This window comes from Pleurodeles waltl, chromosome 1_2 (genome assembly GCF_031143425.1).
Source record: "Pleurodeles waltl isolate 20211129_DDA chromosome 1_2, aPleWal1.hap1.20221129, whole genome shotgun sequence".
Lineage (NCBI taxonomy): Eukaryota > Metazoa > Chordata > Amphibia > Caudata > Salamandridae > Pleurodeles > Pleurodeles waltl.
Window position 1 is genome coordinate 1,296,362,176 of NC_090437.1, and position 21,073 is coordinate 1,296,383,248.

Sequence of the window (21,073 nt, forward strand, 5' to 3'; positions counted from 1 at the left end):
AGAACATTCTGAGTGGGATGTATTTATGTGTTGACAGGATCCCCATTCTAGACTATTGAGCTTTTTAAAATGTTATGTAGTTTCTTATGCATAATGCTAGTCTCTGTGTCTTTAATGACATTTTGATTTTCTCTTCGTTACAATTGTCCATAGTGACTTAGGGGAATTCTTGGATATTACTTGTAAAGGCAAGACAAGCAACCAGCTATCGTCCTTTCAACGTAAGCATCCAGGTCTGGAAACCAGACCTTTTGTTTAAGTCTCATATTGGTTTTGACACCCCCTTGATGGGTATGGTTGATGATTTGCATGAATTAGGGAGTTATTCGCTGAGGGATCATGTAGTGATTTCATTATAGGATCAGGCCATCCTCTGCCAGCAAAAGTTTGTTCCCAACATTATGCATTGCTTGGATCTGCCTTTCCTCTTCAGCTCTCCGACTTGCCTGTCCTCCATGAAAGGCCCCTAGTGATTGATCTTATAGGCTTCTCTCAAAGTTCAAATCACTCACCTTTTTGGTAGGCTTTGCTGATGTCTGTTATGATGAGGGACTTGGGTTTGGAGCTATTATAGTCTGAATAGTGATTCAGACATATGTCTTAATATCCCGGGCCATTTTAAGTTCTTTAGTGGTTGAATCTCTATAGTGGCAAGACAAATAATCAGCGGGATTATACTGACCAGGTCGACTTCAAATCAGTACTCTTGGAGCTGTGAAATACACTCTTCGATACCAGGCAGAGGTTTGATACCTTGAAAGGCTTGTGGTCCTTGCACACCCCAAGATGTTCCCATAGAAGTATAAATAGAGGTACCTGTAGGTCAAATGTACAGCAATAGCTTCCATCTCTCTCTGAGAATGTCTTAGCTCTGTGTCAGTGAGCACCAGGCTGGCATAAGAACAAGAGTCCAGAATTATTATGGTACCTTTGCATCAAGATGGCCGAGCCCAGTGGGACTAGCATGGACGATCAGCTCTGTTAGTCTAGATGGCTAATAGTATTTCACAGTGGTCTCTGTTAACAGGGCAGCTTTGATATTATGAAAATGCTTGCGGTTGGTCTGCTTCCCATATCCACGGTGAGTTTGTCTTGAGGAGGTCTTGTAATGGCTTTGTTACCAGTGTGAGGTTTTGCATAAACCTGCCACCGTAGAGACCATGCCCAGGAAGCTCTTCACTTCAGAAACATTAGTTGGAGGCCACACTTCTTAAATGTCTTGAACCTTTTTGGGTCTTGGGGAGACACCTTTTTTGGAGAAACAATAGTGTTGTTTTTGAGAAACTGGAGAATCAGGCCACTTTGTTTGATTCTCCCATGCAGTGCTAATAGAGGGTCATGATACTTCTATGCAGTAAGATGTGCAAACCAGACAGCATCTGCTGGATACACCTTTGAAACGCGTCTGTTGCGTTGGACATGCCAAAGTCCAGCCTGCTGTAGAGTCGTAGCCCTATGTCCTTTGAGAATGTTGCCATGTACCATGACTCTTTGCTGAGCCTAATCTGGTGGTAGCCAGACTTCAAATCGATCTTCAAGAACCAGTTAGCCATATTTATCTGTGTTGTGATGTTGTCTACAGATGTGAAGTAGCGCTCTCTTTTGATGGGTTTAATCAACATTTGTATATCAACAAAGATGTAAACACTGGGTTGTTTTTGGTCTCCTGGCTACAATAGGAGGGACCCATGGACATTATCAACCTTTTCTATGAATGCAGCCACTTCTGGCTTTTAGAGTTCTTGCTCTACTTTTGCTTCAACCTGAAAGGGAATCCTGCAGTGATGGAGAGCGACTGCTTGGACTGTGTGGCCAATGTGGGGCTTGTTGGTTTTCCCTTCAGGCAGCCAATGCAATGGAATACATCTGCAAACTCTTCCAGCATGCAAGCCATGGACTGTTGTACCCCAAAATGTAAAAGCAATAGGATTGAGGGATTTGGCTGCACTACATCTAATAAGCATTGTGCCATCAGCTGTAGTCACAGAGAAGCGTACTAGATGGACTCTTTGTGGTGCACAACTTTAGTGGTGAAGCCATCAGTGTAGGTGTAGATTCTGATAATAGGGGGCTGTAAGGCAGGTAGAGGATGTAGATTTTTGTAGTCGTTTATTGACTTAATACATATCATGGCACTAGTGTTGATGAGACTGTTTCTTGGATGTCGTCTAATGTAGAGATCGCACAGTAGTTGTGATCAGCATAGAGGGTGTGTGGAGTTTTCAAGTGCAAAGATCAGTTCAACATGTTCAGAATCAGAAGAAATAGTTTCATCAGAGTCTTCTGGTGGCGGGCCTCTATGGTTGCTGGTAATTATGTGTCTTACTCTAGGTTTGACTTATTGTGTTGTTCATTCTAGAGTTGGCTCTGCTGTAGTTACTGAACGGCACCCTTTTGCAAAATGATTTGTGTTACCACAGGCAGATCACCTGTTGCCTTTCACGTGGCCGTGTAGTCACTGGTGCAGTATGTTGCCATAGTAACCACATTGTCTTGCCTTTTACCTGGAGGTTTCCTGAATAGGCGTGGGCTTCTTCACTGGTTTTTCATGGTTCATGTTGAATCGGTTTGGACGTTAGTGATGATTCAATATAGGCAGCTCTCGCAACTTCTAATTTATGAGCTGCACCCCCGGGCAAGCATCCTAGCCAGAGGCACCTTCGCAGTCTTCAGAATTCCCTTGCTGAGAATGGGTGAATGGCACCCTTAAATGATTTGAGCTCATAACTCCTTCTCCATGTTCAGAAACTCACATGTGCTCACCAGACTTCTTCAGCACACATAAGAGGCGTCGATGGACTTCTTCAGGCCTTCTTTCGCCAGGTGTAGGATGAATCCTCCGTAGTCAGGGTTCACATACATGGTGAATTGCATGTTCAATGTCGTCAGTGTGGCAGTGTAGTTATTGTGTGGCTCAATATCTGGGAGAGCCAGAAACATTATGTACTTGTTCACCTACTAGGTGAAGGAGCGTGGACCTATTCGTCACTGGATCAGTCAGACAGGCTATTTTCGAAACCCTTTACCCACGTTTTCCATTGTACTGCCATAGAGGATGGTGCAGACAGCATGTTGAATGACTAGATAGCATTCACTGTGTTGTGAAGCATGGTGAGTGAATATAGAGGGATCTGGTAAGGGAGTCTACAGTCCAGTTCAGAGGTCTATGTGTGAACCACCCTAGGAATCAAGGAGTGGTCCTGATGCAAGAGATTCAGGGCGCTGAAGATGCCCAACGATGCTGAGGATGTTGAGCTGGTGTCGGAGGTCTTCCTGGGTCACCCCTTGGTCCCCAAATATGGCGTGGTCTTTGGCCTCAGGAGTCGTGTCTCACGAATCCAGATGAAATGCAGCCAAAACCATTTGGCACTGGTCTAAAGTGAAACCAGTGGTTCCCTTTATCTGGCGGTAACTTCTTCTGAGGGTTGGGATTCAGTCTCCCAGGGTCAGTGATGATCAGACGTTCTTGGTTACCAAGTTGCCAGGGGAGGCTTCTTCATTTTATTTGCTAGCCAAAGGTGCAGAAGGTGCAGGCAAGTCTTTGGTGGAGCCGCTCTTTGCTGGGTTTGGAAAAATGCAGGGCAGTCCTTCTTCAGTCCTCTCTCCAGTACAAATGTGAGCTGAAGTCTCTGTGCCAGGGGTGCCACTTTTATGACTAGATCTTGCCCTCTGGGGATGCACCAACTACTAGCCAATGGGCAACCAGGTCACCTCCCACCTAGTGACAACTTCCTGTGAAGTATGGTGTTTAGATGGTAGCACAGAATGTACATTTCTGCCCACTCCCAATATGGCAGGACCCTTCTCCTGGTGTCTGGCGTTTCCTAGCCCATCCCAGAAGTGTGACTGCCTCGGCGCTACATCCCCAAAGAAAAAACAACTTGGCAACAGCTTTCCCATTTCTGTCTGAGATGCCAGCCTGCCTGCTAGAACAAAAGAGCAACCCCTCTAGGGTGTGACGACCACTTGCCCTTCTGCATTGAAGCTAGCCTTGAGGGCTCACACTCTGTTTGTCTATCCTGCCACAAGGAGGTTACACATCTTCCGACGGCCCGTTGTATTGCTTCCTGAGAGTCATTCACAAGCCCCGCCGCCCCCGGAGAGCAGAAGGCTGTCTCGAGGATAACATTGTCTGCAATTATAAATGGCCAATGGAAATCTTTGGGCAGCAAAGTGTCAATGTTCTAAAAAGTTGCCATTTCTACAAAAGTTACATTAAATTTGATGAGGTGAATATCAAGCCAGGTTTAATGCAACAATTTAATACCTTGATGAACCATATTTAGTCGTCCCATTCAGAGGTTAGCACTGCTGAGCTGCCGGCGGGTAACCCTGTACTCGCCACTTGGGCTCATAGTCTTTCTACAGTAAAAACAACAATTTGGGCTGACAGGAGATGTAAAAACACATGTGATAGTTTTTAATACATAGGAGCCTGCCATAGGGCTCATTAGGTCTGCCTTAAGGGTGACAAATATATATTAAAAACAAAGGTTTGGGCTTTGCATTACTTTAAATAGTAAGGTTGGTTAACAGCTTAGAAACTGCACCATTAGCCTATAATGACATTCTAGGTGTCATGTTTTACCTTGGCACACTAGTGGTGGCACAATCAGTGCTGCAGTCCACAAGGGATACTTAACTTATGGGACCTGGGTACCCCTGGAACCATATACCAGGGACATATAAGTAAGTTAACTTATGCCAATTGAGAATAGGCCAATTAAACAAAAACTTTAAAGGTCTTTAACTGAGGTCTGGTCAGCAGTCATTACACCAGTACGTAATAGTCAAAAAGCAAGGGCAAAAAGTGAGAGTGAACCTTCAAAAGGTCATTCCCTCACAATGGGGCAATATACAACCGATATAGTTGCAGTGATAGGTGGATGTAGCATGATTGGGTCCACCAAAATCAAAGTCCAGGACCAGGTTCTGTAGCAGAAAAGACCCTGGGCATGTAGCTTACAGGCCAGGATTATTGCAGGAGATTCAACAGGACAGCAGTACCAGCAGGTGCAACTACGGGAAGCCAGATGCACAGTACAGTGTGTTCTCCCATAAGTTAAACAAGATATGTGGGATGGGTTGCCAAGTATGGCTGCGAGGATAGCGGGGTGAGGCGGTGACACTCCTCTTAGTCCAGGTACTGGTTGCACTATTGTTGTGTGGGGCTATAGCAGGTAAGCTGCCAATAATGATGAGGCCCACAGAGTTTGGCTGCTCACCATGGCATATACGTCCATTAGCAGGTGTACTTACTTTATAGATAGTGGGATGACAAACTTAGGAGAGACCACGTGAACGGATGGCCAGTTCCAGCTTCTCGAATGACACTGCATTGGATTGATCAAAGACAGACTCACAGTCGTGGGGATTGTTCCAGAGGTCAAATCAGGGTTCGCCTTTATTGGCAGCAATTTCTTGTGCCATTCAAAACCGATGGCCCGTCAACCCCCAGTCATTGTGATGAGACTATTATGTGTGGCACCATGTTCCTAAATAGCACACACAGGACAAAATTAAGATTAAGTTTTAGCAACCCACCCTAATGAGTTTTCCTTATACAAATGGGAGAAATGTTGCCCATGTGTGTAGGGAATGAGCCCATTGTAGTGACACGGCTACTGCCCTCACTGCTGCCTAGTGCCTGGCCTCCTACTCCCACTATCCGGCCCCCACATCAGTTTCATATGGTGAGGAAGAGCATCAGTGCACAAGGTGTGTTGTAGATGTGCAGAGGAAACGAAAGGAAGGCATGAAGGTGCGAGGGCAGAGATTGTTGAAATTTCTATTTGCCAACATAGTTGTCGCATTGCAGTGTCCTTACTAACGGACTTTGGGCGTGATTTAGATCTTGTTGGAGGGAAATACTCCGTCACAAACATGACGGATATCCCGTCCGCTGTATTATGATCCCATTATATCATATGGAGATCTTAACATGGTGGCTGGGATGTCCGTCACAGGATGTCCGTTACTTCTTCCCTTAATGTGGATTCTCCTCATCTAGCAGACAAGCTCACCATCTCTGGTAGTTCTTGGCACACTCACAGCCAGGACACTATCAGATAGCAGACTAAGAAGTGTAAAAAAGAAAACACCACAACAGGCCTTTTCCATCTACGCACCCAGGATCTGGAACAACATATGTATATCCATCAGGGCCGCCCCAACACTGATCCAATTTTGGAAAGGGTTAAAGGCTCGCCTCTTTAAAGAGTACAATACTACAAAGTGTTAACCCTCCACAAAGCAGTTTCCCCTCCTGTTATTTTTTTACTTTAAGCTTGCCTTTGACCAGGTACAGCTGCCTTTTGGCTTGGTTTGCGCTATAGAAATACCATATACATACATAAAAAGTTAATTTATTTTTGCTTTATTGTTTTAAGTAATAATTATATGTATATATTTGTACAGTTATTGCAAAGTAAGAGACTGAAAACTTATATGTGAATTGAAGACTCTCGATGTGTTGACTGCACTCTAATTACTTTTGATGAAATGCCTGTTTAGTAAAGGTAACGTAACACATATCATCAATATACACCAGATTTAATCCCGGGGAAACTTGGAGGTTTGGGTTTTGGCCTTGCATGTAGGGTAGTTACCAAACTCTGTGTAAGAATCTGTGATAGGAAGTCCCCTAAATCCATTAAAGATTGAAATGGCTTTAGATGATATAGGCCCCTTGTACATGATCCACTAGGATAGTGGGAAGACTTATGGAAGCCGTCTCAACATTATTGCATCTGGGCCAATCTGGCTTTGCATTTAGCAGAAACATGCTGGCTCTGGCTAACATACACGGGGTGTCCCATGTTAAGGGCTTCCTCAAGATAAATGTGGGAGACTGTGTGGTGGGCTTACTTGACATTGGAAAAAACATTTTACAGCATTTAGTGGGATTCTCGAAGGCATTGAATAAATACAATGTTGGTCCTTGTTTTCAGAGGTGGATACAATTGTGATAATCCCAGGAAAGGGCAGGGGTGAAAACAAATGGAGTGATATTGGAAAGAAAGATATTAGGACATGGCACCTGTCAGGGGTGTCCATTATATCCATCTTTATTTGCCCTAGACATAGAACCTTTGACTGGTTGCTAGACCTCTCAGCTCTTGGTGTGTTTTCCCCTGTCTTTTGGCTCACCACCTCCTGTTATGATCCTGGGCTGAACTTTGTTTTTGCTGGCTTTAGGATCTCTGGGCACTTTACCACTGCTGACCAGAGCTCAAGTGCAAGTGCTCTCTGTGTAAATGATGATTATGATTGGTTTTCTCCATGATCAGCATATTTGATTTACTCATATGCCCCTAGTAAAGTGCACTAGAGGTGGCCAGTGCCCGTAAATCAAGTGCTACTAGTGAGCCTACAGCACTGATTGTGCCACACACGAGTAGCCCTGTAGACATGTCACTGCAGTGTCTGTGTGTGCAGTTTTAAACTGCCAATTCGACCTGGCAAGTGTACCCACTTGCAGGCCCAAACCTTCCCATTTACTACATGTAAGTCACCCTTAAAGTAGGCCCTAGGTAGTCCTATGGGCAGGGTGCAGTGTATTTAAAAGGTAAGACATGTACTGGTGTGTATTATGGGGCATATTTATACTCCGTTTGCGCTGAAATTGCGTCGTTTTTTTCGATGCAATTTCGACGCAAAACTAACTCCATATTTATACTTTGGCGTTAGACGCATCTAGCGCCAAAGTTCATGGAGTTAGCGTCATTTTTTGGCGTGAACACCTTCCTTGCGTTAATGAGATGCAAGGGAGGCGTTCCCGTCTAAAAAAATGACTCCCAGGGATGTGCGTGGTATTTATACTCCCGGGCAAAAATCACGCCCGGGAGTGGGCGGGGCAAAAAACCCTGCATTTGCGCCGGATTTTAGCGCCTGGGTCAGGGCAGGCGTTAAGGGACCTGTGGGCTTAAAATGAGCCCACAGCTGCCCTCCCATGCCCCCAGGGACCCCCCCTGCCACCCTTGCCCACCCCAGGAGGACACCCAAGGATGGAGGGACCCATCCCAGGGACATTCAGGTAAGTTCAGGTAAGTATAATTTTTTTTTTTTTAATTTTTTTTGGGGCATAGGGGGGCCTGATTTGTGCCCCCCTACATGCCACAATGACCATGTCCAGGGGACATAAGTCCCCTGGGCATGGCCATTGGGCAAGGGGGCATGACTCCTGTCTTTACTAAGACAGGAGTCATGTAAATGGCGTCTGGGCGTCGTTAAAAATGGTGCAAATCGGGTGGAGGCGATTTTTTTGCCTCTACCTAACTTGACCCATTTTAAGACGCCCTAACGCCATTTTTCCCAACGCCGGCGCTGCCTGGTGTACGTGTTTTTTTTCCATGCACACCAGGCAGCGCCGGTCTGCTAGCGCCGGCTAACGCCATTCAATAAATACGGCGCCCGCATGGCGCTTCAGAATGGCGTTAGCCGGCGCTAAACTTTTTGACGCTAAACTGCGTTAGCGCAGTTTAGCGTCAAAAAGTATAAATACGGGCCTATATGTCTTGATAGTGAAATACTGCCAAATTCATTTTTCACTATTGCAAGGCCTATCCCTCTCATAGGTTAACATGGGGATTGCCTTTAAATAGGTTTTACGCGCAGTTCCCCATTTGGAGCAGATAGAGATGTGGAGTTTGGGGTCTCTGAATTTACAATCTAAAAATACATCTTTTGGTAAAGTTGTTTTTTAGATTGTCTGTTTGAAAATGCCACTTATTGAAAGTGGGTCTTTTCTTGCTTAACCATTCTCTGCCTCTGTGTGGCTGCTGAATCGAAGTCTGGGCCAGACTGACAGTTAGGCTGTTTGTGAATTCACTCTAGACAGTAAAACAAAGGGAGCTGAGGTGTGTCCTGCATATGCTGTTGAGCCTCTCTGATCTAGAGTGGGAAGAAGGAGCTGTCACCTGCACTTGAAAGGGCTGTGTCTGCCCTCAAAATACAGTCCCCAACTCCCTAGATTGTTGCTGAGGCAGGGTAAGGAAGAGAGGTAAGGACTTGTGCACTACAAAAACTTTCTTTTGAAGTTTTACCTACTTCAAAGGCAGAAAACACTATAAGTAGTGGACCCAAAGTCCTAGATTTTGGATTATTTCTTGATCAAGAAGAACCTCTACCAAGGAGAAGAGATTGATGCTTGAGGAGGACCTGCTATTCTGCCTGTTTGTGCTGCCCTGCTGCTGCTTCTGCCTTAGCAGGGGAAAAACTGGACTTTGCTTTCTGAAATCCTGCTAGTGAAGTTTCTCCAAGGGCTTGGACTGAGCTTGCCTCCTGTTTTCAAGTCTCAGGGCCGTCAAAGACTTAATCTGCCAGCACCTGGGCTCTCTTGCTGAGACCCCTACCCTGCCAAGTGGTGCCACATCCAGTCTCTGGGCCCTTGAAAGGAGAAGCTGGGGAACCCAAGGTGAGAATCTACATACCGGAGCCGAGCACCAGAAAAATCGACGCAACGCCTGCACTGCAGCTGAAAAAGTGATGCAGCGCCAGTGAAATCGACGCATCGCCACCTCAGCACAGATTCATCATGCTGTGCGTACAAATTTTCCACGCATTGTCCATAGGTGTCAAAATCTTCCACATCACTGCACGTACCTGAGGCTGCTTGTTCGGAAATTGATCGCTTACCCAGTGGAAATGGAATCAATTCATGGCCTCGCTTGCTGGTAAGGAATCGAGGCATGGCTTGCTTTTCCAATGCACTATCGCCCCTGCGGCTCTATTTTTGACACGTGCCAGGCACTTTGTTCTGAAAACAAGGCATCCATTGATTCTTAGAGATTAAGACTCTTTTTACTTTAAAATTGGATATCTTTACTTGTGTATGTTGAATGTTTGTTGTTTTGGTCTTGTTTGATTTAGATAACTATTTGCTATTTTTCTAAACTGGTGTGGAGTCCTTTTGTGGTGTTTTCACTGTGTTATAGTGTGTGTCTGTACAAATAATTTACACCTTGCCTCTGAGATAAGCCTGACTGCTTGTGCCAAGGTACCAAGTGGGTGAGCAGGGGTTATCTTAGGTGTGAGGCTCCCTTACTCTGACTAGAGTGAAGGTCCCTACTTGAACAGGGTGTAAACAAGAGACCCCATTTCTAAAACTGGTGTATTGAGGTTCGAAATGTCTGATTAGGGTATTACGACTGGAAACACAACACATGTAGTGGCACTCTATGCAGATGATACATTTGTCTGTTTAACTGACACTGAGTGAGGTGTCCAGAGGTTACCGCAGCTTTTGGACTAATATGGATTGCAGTCCGGTCTGAATCTCATTGGTTTGCCCTTGGTGCATTAGCCAGTTGCCAGGAATATGACCCGTGAGATCTAGGTATGAAGTGGCAAATCTAATGTTCAAAAATATCCGGGGATCCAGGTTAGCATTACGTGTGGACAACAAAGCTGTGAATACTGGCAGTGTATTGGAGTGGTTACACAGATCCATCTCCTTTTTCTATCCTCCTTTGTAGTGTTGTTACTGGGCTGGGTGGCACTTGATTAAATGGCAGAGCTGCCTCGCTATTAGCATGTGTTCCAGGAAGCGATGTGTCTATTGCCAAGCTTGGCACTTAAAGAGATTGACTGTTTGGTGACCTCCCTGATATGAGCCAGTTTTCGCCTGAGATTAAAGTTAGCAGATTAAAGTTAGCAGTGTTCATGCTCCTAATGCTAACAGGGGGACTTGTGTTGCTGGATTTTGAATGCTATTACCTGGTATCTCAGCTGCAGTACCTGGTTCAGCAGGTGGACACCACACCATTTAGGGAGCGATCCCTGCTTATGGCGGTGCCTCTCTGAAGGACCGCCTTTCTGTCACCTTGGAAGGTTGGGCCTGTAGGTCTGTATTTGATGTCACTGAAATCTCAAGGGTGGCACAGAGTGCTGAAAGAAGTTGTAAAGAGGTTTCCCATTTCCACAGACACCGACATTTGAGGCATGATGTGGTTTGCTAATCTGAGAAGTAAAATGAGTGTTGAAGAATTGATTGGTGGTAAATCTTAGATAATGGGCGATTTAAAAGATGTAGACAAATTTCTAACGGTCAAGAAAGCAAAGGACCATTTTGAAGCCCACCAAGGACAGTTTTGGATATGCTTGCCTGGTTACTACTGCTGGGCTTATGGCGGAGGGGTTCCTTTGAGGGACACATGAGGGTAATGTAACTTCACTTGCTAGTGAGGGGTGGCAGGGCCATCTTGATGCTTTACAACCTGCCCTGTAGAGTTCACCCTGAGACAAGATGAAAAATCGAGCGAAGTGGCAAAGATGTCGGAAGTGAATACTAGACTGAATCGATTTGAAGTCTTAGCTATCGCAAAACTATAGCAACTGCGATAGCGTTCGATTTTGCTACACATAATATAAGCCCAAACACAGGACCTATTTTACCCTTGTAATATTGTAAAATATTTATCCATCTCGTATAGACAGCTGTCCCAGGTGCCTTGAAAGAAATGCAGATTCTATGCATAGTATCTGAATATTCCGGATGGTGGAAGATGCTGTGGCTGTGAAATAATGCTTAAAGATCACATCCTCTCCCTGAATCAGTGTCTACTTGGCCTGCACCAGAGACCAAAGAAAGGGAAAATGGAATATAGGAGGGCATCACTATCCCATCTTCCAGCAAAGAGTTGGATGCAAACCTCAAGCCTGTCGTCTGATGGGTACTTATGTGACCGCAGAGAATGAGTGGTGGTGGAACAGATCTTTGTGGCAAGAGTGTACAATGATGATACATTAACAGACGTTCCATGTGATTGGACGGATCTGACTGCACTATTGGACAGGGAGAGAAGAAGGAACCGCCTTCGCCATAAAATATTAATATATGTGGCTATGTGAGGGATTGTACTGTGGTTATGAATGCGCTGACCCATTTTCATTACTGGAAGATATGGCATGATGTATTGTTAACTCCAGAATTTCTGTCAACTGCTTAGCAGTATATGTTTGTTTTAAAAAAAAATAAATGAAAACAAAATAAATATATTTGAGCATTTTGTTGTACTTTCTAAACATCAAGTTCACACTTTAGCATGAGTCTACGTGTCCTCTTGTTTTTTTCTTTAATAACATACATATATTTTAGTGTGTGATCTTACATAATTTGTTAGTTTAGGACAGCTGCCACATGAAACATTGTAGCTTTTAGAATTCTTTATCTATCACTGCCTAACACCTCAAATGAAATGGGACAAGATACTGCTTCATCTATAGTCACTATTTACAGTATATTTTTACCTGAACTCATACACAAATTGGCTGATAGTTGGACTACTTTTTCACACTTCTTCACAAGGTTTCTGCATGGCTTTAGCTACTGCAATAACTTGCTACGGAAGGGGGTCTGGGCTCGCCTGCACTGAGGCAAGATGGATCTAAGGTTTCACGAAGGTGCATTCCAACTTCTGAATCCTGTCTACATCCTTGAGCGGGCATTCGTTTCCTGCTGACGTCAAAAATGTGTTTTGCCGTGAACTCTTGGGGCATGTTTATTCTGTGCAATGCAGCCCTTGGCACAATGTTTCTCCTCATTTCATCTTTGGTTAACTTGGTTGGCGGGGCGATGCTTCCCCCGCTGAGTAGTCTAATATTTGATTCATCAAACATATCCTTGGTGTAGGATAGATAGGATCCAAAGTCAAAATCCTTCAGGTCCTCCAGCGTGATTTCCTTCCTGAGGCCTTCGGCACTCCGATGACCTGTACGCTGTGTGGCATCAAAAGGCATCTTTGCCTTCAGATCTTCTTTCACTGGCGTCTTCTCTTCTGCCTTTTCATTGGGGACCACCGGATGTGCTGGAGTTTTACTTTTTGTTGGAGACTTCCCTGTAGAACCAGTTTCCTCCTTCTGAGGCTCAGATGAAGGATGCACCACTTCTCTTTGATATTGCTCGGCTTTGTGAAGCAGTTTTTCGATCATCCCATGCCTTCTTTTGGTTCTGCCCTGTTCGTGGCCGTTTGCGTCAGCGGATATTCCACCTTGTAAGGATGCCTTCTTACACTTTTCTTCGAAACGCTTACTCTCCAGCCAATCACAGAAAGCCATCTGGCAGAAAAGGTCTTGTTCTTTCTGCAACAAAGCAGATAGGTCAATGACACTGTAAATTATCATGGATTATAAACTCAACCTTTTTGGGACTATAGGAAGTGGATTTCACATTAAGAAGCCTAGTTCGGTAAAGCCTTATTTTGTTAGAGAGAAAAACATCACTTATTGAGTTAACATGAAGCAGCTGATGTTTTTTTGTAACTTTCTGCTATTTTCTTTAGAGATGTTAATAGCAATAACACCTTGGGGAAGCCATCTTCTGCCTCTTCACTCATATGACATTTATTTGTGGGAAATCCTCTCTGCTGTTAAAGGAAACTGAGCTTAGGAATGAAGACCATAGAGGCCTTTTCCAGCACCAGAGGTCATGAAGCTAGATCTATGGGAAAGACCAGACATCCAGTGCCCTAGAGAAAATATGCACAATTAACCTCGTTAACTATTCACTTACCTGTTAGAGGTCATGCATTCTCGCAGAGAATGTAGACTGTTCATTGCCAAGAGTGAAAACATCTATTTAAGTAGGTCATACTCTCTCTCATAATATACATCTGAATTTGCCGAGATCACATAAACAGTTTAGAACACACAACTGCCTTTGTTTGCCAGTGGCCTTCACCCATTGACAAGTGAGTGCTCCATAGTTTTATTGCTGGCAGGGTGTTGAACCTGGGTCCTTCCCTCATACCTTCCCATGCCACAATTTCCATTTTGCTTAAAATAATATGTCATTAAATGGATAAAAACATTAATGATATGCGCAGTACCCAATAAACGTATGGAAGCATATACAGACAATAACGTTTGAACCCTATATTTAGTGTGAAATTGATCAGGAGTATTGTCACTGGGACAGTAGACTTTATATTGACTTTATCTATTAAGAATAGATACTTTAGGTGAATAAATAAAACTGACATCAATATCACTTTGCCTATTAACATCTCAAAATTTGTAAATACCAAGGCATGTAAGAAACATAGGAATACACTTTGGGGTATCTATCACAAAACATTTGGGCGAGAAACATCATCTGCAGAAATTTCTACTTTTCACTATAACCTTGCGATGCCCAAAATATCTACTACAAAAATTAACAGCTGTAATATTTATTGATCTCTGTGTGGTGAGCCACCAGGGCTGGAAGAGCAAAGGGAGCAAGCTAGGTGGTTAAGCACAAATCATGTCATAAGAAAACAGCAGGCAGAGAACCCGTAAAACCAGAAAATGCGTCAAACTCCGGTACATCAGTTGAAGTCAGTATTAATAACATAATATTGCCCCTTTATTTCACTGGTATTAGTACTGGAGATTGGTAGCAATGCCGGAGCTCCTTCTGATGATCAAAGTTTTTCAGCAATGAACACCTCCTTCAAGGAGTTATCGAAAATTAGCCATATCTTTGATACAGTCTAAGCAAAGTTCTTCCCACTTCTTTTATTTATGGTTTGTTCATTTTTTAATAGGGACAACCTATATTAAAGGGAGTATAATATCTCAGAATAGTGATGCCAGTGTACAAGAGTTGAGGGAAAAGCTTGTTGGCTAATTCGGGAGTAATATACGTTTAGCCCTTGCAGTTCTAGTGCTAATGAAGTTCCATAATGTATACACTTTAAAGTAAGAGGGCAATACCATTCCAATATCACACTGCACTCTACTTAATGCCTTTCTTTTTTGTCTCCAAAATTCCTAGACCATCTGTGTATTTTTTTATTTGCCTAAATCAATGGGGTTTCACATCAATACTGTTCGCTCTTTCCCATAATCCACCTTAAAATAAAACATATCTTACCCTGAGTCATGCTATAAGTAATGCCCATCAGGTGTATCACCTAGACAGCCAGTGACTAAGAGAAAAACAGATGGCCAAATCCTTGAGCCTAAATGTGGGTACAGACAGTAATACCCACTGCAGTGTCAATGTAAAGTGGAGTTAGATGGAAAGGTGCTTTAGACCCTCCCCCGCCACACACATCATGAGAGAAAACTTCCATGCTGTTGGGGACATTAGATTTTCCTTTTCCAAAAACAAACTCCCGATCTGTGAGTTTGTTTTTGGAGAAGTACAAAGGTGGTCATTATGAACTAGGCGGTGTGGCCCGCCATGCCGGCGGTGGCGGGAAAACCCGCCAGCTGGCATGGCGGGCCACACCGCCACATAATGAACCTCATGAGGGCCGCCATCGGCAGCCCTCACTCACCGCCAGGCTGTCTCCGTCAGGCAGCCTGGCGGCGGTCGGAATCATTATCGGACAGTGCAGCGGTGCTGCCCCTCGAATAATGATTCCTCAGCCACCAGCCTTTCCCTGACGCTTTTCCCTGCCAGGAAAATGCTGGCAGAAGGGGTGCACCGGGGCATGGGCAGTGCAGGGGTGCCCCGGTGCAGTGCCCCATCTCGCAGGTGATCTGCGCGACGGGTGCAGCTGCACCTGCCCCACAGAGGCACTGGTGGCGGCTCCTTGTGGAGCCACCGTCAATGTCCCGGCCATGCATTCCTGTGGGCCGGCGCGCGAAAACAATGTTCCTGCCCCCCCGGCTCACAGGAATGTACATTATACGGCCGGCGAGGATCCAGGGACGCTGGCAGTCAGTGTGATGACCGCCAGCATGCACACGGCAGTTTCGACCGCCGTGTTCATAATGAGGGCCAAAGTTCTAAAAGTTTTGTTTAAGCATAGCTTTTAAATGGCTTTGTATGACCCACAGCAGTTCATATAAACCTTAATGATTTCACTGCAGGACTGGCTGCGAACTCTACCCTTGGTGGGTGGAGTAAAGACAACCGCAGACCTAATGTCTTCCACCGTCCTGGCTGCCTTTACTCCGCCTGCCAACCCCTAAATCAAACCCTAATCCTGTTAGTTTCCCTACTGTGGGGTACACAATGGATGTACCATTAACACAACTGCTCATCCTGTGTTCAGTAAATGGTGGTAGTAACTTACATCCTTTTATTGATTGACCATGAGAATTGGTTGGCTCCTTTTGTTGGAGTTTCGAATATATTAACAGCAAAAAAGGAAAAATACATCCATCTCCTGAAAGTTTGAAGTAAAGCAACAAGGTAACAGACAAGGGTATTAAAATGAAAGTGAGTCTAATAATTTGGCCATAAACAAAAAAATTATAAATGAAAAACACTTAAAATTTGTATTATTGCAAATGACAGTTGTAGAGTCCACGAATCACTAGATAATACATAGTACATAAAAGTATTTATGAATACATAAATGTATCCATTTACTGAGTACTATATCCGTATGTATATGTATCCATTCACTGAATAGTATATCCGTATTTAAATGTATCCATTCACTGAATAGTATACCCGTATGTAAATGTATCCATTCACTGAATAATAAATCCGTATTTAAATGTATCTATTCACTGAATAGTATATCCCTTCCTACCTCCACAAGACTGGTGATGGTCTTTTTAATTACTCACCAAAATATGTTTATTTGGGCCTCTGCACCTAAAGTTATAAAAATGCACCAGTGTTGGCAAAGTTTGCAGGAATGTTTGGAAAAATTAGCTTTTAGCCTGCTGTTTATGTTTGTGTCTGTGCAGAACAGTTACACAAATATGACCCTGTCACAAATTAGACTTTAGGGGTTGAAACACCAATTATCTTTCCTCAACAGACTGTATACTAAGAACGTGGACTCTACAAAAAACTGTTGTTTGCAATACAAAATGGGCGTGTTTTAAATGTATTGTTTATATAGTTTCTTTCTCCCACGTTTGTGAGTGCTTACTGCACACACACTTTGCTTTCTTGAATTCAAGTATTAATGTACTGTTTATTCAGTTAATTTGCACTAACTTTTGTTACTGGTTACTGCACAATCACACTCTGTGTTCTTGGAATAACTGACATCATTGTGATATGTTTATATTTACACATACCCCAAGGGATAACCAGCTTTTCACTAAGATTCAAGATCGTATGTCATTCAGTGAGATATGCACTGATGTACTTCTGTCAGTGTAACCAAATGGAACATTCAAGCACATTACTCCATTTACACTCGTCGCGCTCATATTTCTTGTACAAAAGCACAAGAAAATTAGCTAAAGTACCACGTCACTGCAAAAGGTCTAACCTTTTTAAATGAATACATTAAAATTATGGGAACATATTTGGGCCTACATCATATAATTTGACTTCCGATGATCCGTCTTTATGCTTGGATAAATTTGAGATTTTTCCTTTCCCCACAAGTTATGTGGACACAATTTCACTGTGAGGCAGTGGGTGTGTCAGTCAACACAGACACTATGGGCTACATATATAATGGGCCACCTTACTGCGCAGTTTGAAAGGGAAATGGCTGAAATGCGCTGTATTTAACATTATACAGCGCATTCCTGTCCTCTGCTTGTGCTCGCGCACTCCGTGCAGTGTAGCACCAACGCAGGCACCTTGCACCACGGTTAAAGGTGCCGACGTTGCAGGCAGGATTGTTTTTGTGCAGGAAGAGGCACCTTCCCGCACGGAAACAATCCATAGAGGCATTTCTAAGTGTGCTGCAGGATGCAAACAACAAGGAGAAATTAAGATATTTCTACCCGTAGCGCCTCCCCAGGGAAGGTGTAGCATTTTGAGACATTCCCAGGCTTAGCAGTGTTGGTAAATCTGGAAATGCGCCAAAATTCATGGGTGAATTCATGGAAGCACTCATGCTACACAATGGAAAGCCTCTCTGGGGCACAGTAAGGCACTGTAGTGATTTGCGCTGCCTTGCATTACTGTAGATTTATGAAGCCATGCAGGGCCATGCAAGGTGGGCTTGTGTGGCTTGATAAATCTGACTTTGTTGTTGCATCGCTGTTGCGCCCCCTTGCGTGACGCAAGGGCGATGCAACACTTTTGTAAATATGACCCTGTAATTTTGCAAAAATTCTTACCTTGTGCAAGCATTTCTAGAAATAGGCGCTCATGAGCATCGCAACATCACACCCTCTTTTATGCATGCAGCGCCCAAAAACTCTAGGGGCAGCCACTACTGGAAGTAACCATGCTGTAGGTCAATGATGACATCATCTGCATGATGGGTATAAGTGAGGTATGCCTCTCAATATCCTAGTCACCATCATGAAAACCAAAAGGGGTAATGGTGACAGAGTGACTGACCAACTTGTGTCATTTTGCCATTGCCCACACCACACTTTCGCCAGAGGACTCCTGCCAATCAGTGAAGCATTAACATCCATCCTCTATGCCTTCATGGTCAAAGCACATTACCAGACACCTGGAGACATGCCACCGTTATGCCCTGGCTCAAGAAACCGTCTGATGACCCAGCCACACTTTCCAACTACATGTCATCTCCCTCCTGCCATACCCAACAAAGATCTTAGAGAAACTAATCAACAGTTGCCACACTGACATAAAACAGAAAAATAAAGAGATAATAAAAGTATTTTATTATCCCTTTATTTTTCTGCCTTAGTAGTGTGGGGCGGGGCCAGCCGTGGAGGAGGAGTGGTATGTGCACTTTAAAGTGCGTATGTCAGTTTGCCCGGCTGTCCGCGGCCGGCCAAACTGACATGCGCGCTTAGAAACTCTCCACCCAGCTGTATTTTACAGCCGGGTGGAGACCAAGCACAGTGCCCCACTTTCCCCCTGAGTGGCATTTCTGCCTGCTCAGGCCATTTGCTTCACTTCTTTCATGCTGTGTAACAGCATGAAAGAAGCGTTGGGATTGGCTGGGGAGAGAAGACGAAGGCTGGAGAGGGGCGGCGCATTACGGAGGGGCAGGTAAGTTTATTATTTATTTCATTTAACTGCCCCCCTGCACCCCACTACTCCAGGCGCTCCCCCCCACCCTGCAACTGCGTCTCACTGACCACCTCAGCGACCACAAGCTCCGCAACTCCACGCAGTCTAAATTCGGGCCAACCACAGTACAGAAACAGCACTCTTTGCCACCACAGATGACATACGCATGATCCGTAACAGAGGGGACACACCAGCCCTCATTCTATTGGACCTCTCTGCACCATTTGACATGGTCACACTTCTCATCCTCATCAGGTGCCTTCATGAGACTAGCATCCAAGGACCTGCTCTTCACTGATTCTGCTCCTTCTTAATGGATAGAAACAAGCTGTCAGCCTGGCACCCTACTCCTCGGAAGCTTGCAAACTCATTTGTGGAGTGTCTCAAGGTTCATGCTCAGCCCCATCCCCTTCAACGCACACAGGATCCCTCTGGCCAACACACAACATAAACATCCTCTCCTACACCAACAACACACTACTCTTCCTTCCGGATAAGACCCCCCACACGAGAAACAAGCTCACTGCCTGCATGATCGAAGTTGCTCACTGGATGAAAGCCAACTGCCTGAAGCAGAACACCGACAAGACAGAATTAATAATCTTCTGCAAGAACACCTTACCGTGGGGCTACAACTGATGGTGAGACGAATTCGAACCCACATTCAGCACTCAAGCCAGGAACCTCATAATAATAATTGACAGCAAACTAGACAGGACTGCACAAGTCAACACCATCACTGCATCCTGCTTCCACACCCTGAAGATGCTGAGGAACATCTTCAAATGGCTCCTAAGTGACACTAGAAAAACTGTCTCTTACACCCTAGTCAAGAGCAAGTTAGACTATGGGAACACTCTACGCTGAGAACATCAGGCAACTCACTAGAAGACTACAAACCATCCAGAATTCATCATCCAGGCTCATACTCAACCTCCCACACAGACCTCAGATCACACCAAATCTCAGGGAGCCCCACTGGCTCATTTCAAACTCCTCACACACACACATTCAAGGCACTACACAACTTCTGCCACACCTACCTGAACAGTTGCATCTCCTTGCGCCAAACACCAAGACACCTCTGCTCAGCAGGACTTCTACCCTCACACATCCCATGCATACACAGAAACAGATCAGTAAGACAGGCATTCTCTTACATCGCTCCTAAAACGTGGAACAGACTCCCTCTCCACATCAGAGCCCCTCTTCTCCTCTTGAATTCCGCAAGAAGCTGAAAAATTGTTTTTTCAGTTACCCATCCTACCACAGGCAGGGCTAGACACAGTGCTTAACTTGAGCTGGTGTTTTCCGGGGCTCAGGAGCGGTACATAATTGTCAACCCCAGCACTTATAACAGTCTACCACATGGTGGCACTGTGGCTTAATTTACTGATCAACACAACAACAGTTTTTTATTAATACAATATACATTCAAAATGACTAATACCTGTGTCTCAAGCTATTTCTATAGCTTTGGGTGGCCTGGAATATTCTGAATTGTCACATTCATAGGAGTGTGATGGTTCATAGTTGTGTTGGTGCTATCATTGGCAGCAATGTCATGGGTGGTGCAAGTTACAGTGGCCTCCTGATAAGGGCCCTGGTACTTATTGTTTTTTTTTTACAAATTAAGCATTGAGGCACACACCTGCTCAGAGCTAGGATTCCCTCATATATGATAGTGCTCTTTACAAATACACATAACATACATAACATTTTTGCAATGCTACACTCAAATAATCAAAGTTGAGGCTAACAATACTCTACTGTTCCAATGTTATTATATTCCAAATTACGTGGTTGTACATGCTCTCTGCATGGTCTTCGATACATGGGCCGCTTGGCCTTGAAAAGCTGCATGGCACATCACTGACTCCACCTTAAATTAATTTTGAAAAGAACAGAGTTCTTACCACTTGCAGCCCTTGCAAATCACCAATGAAGAGCCCATGCACAGTGATAACTAAAGGAAAATCTCTGTTTCATGCAACAACCTAAAATTAAGAAAGTCGCACAGGTCATCTACATCTGCAACCCCAGTTAAAAAAATATACACCCTTGCAACTGACTGGTGCATAACCATACAATGCATGTGTGCACACTGGAGCGTGAGAACTGGTTAGTGCTGTGTCTCCCATACAGAAGCCTTACATCTCAGGAAACCCTAGAGCACCATGCAGCATACATCCGCATGCCCAATTATAGGGGCATGCCACCAAAGTC

At 44.4% G+C, this 21,073-nt stretch overlaps 1 protein-coding gene across 1 annotated transcript in view; it reads right to left on the bottom strand.

The window, feature by feature from the left end:
* Window positions 1–12,052: 12,052 nt before the first annotated feature.
* Window positions 12,053–21,073, bottom strand: part of ANKRD53 (ankyrin repeat domain 53) — an 83,186-nt gene continuing 74,165 nt past the window's right edge. The window contains exon 6 of the mRNA XM_069235160.1: window positions 12,053–13,080. Coding sequence (XP_069091261.1) covers window positions 12,322–13,080 — 759 coding nt within the window. The 3' untranslated portion in view covers window positions 12,053–12,321. The remainder of the gene's footprint in view (window positions 13,081–21,073) is intronic.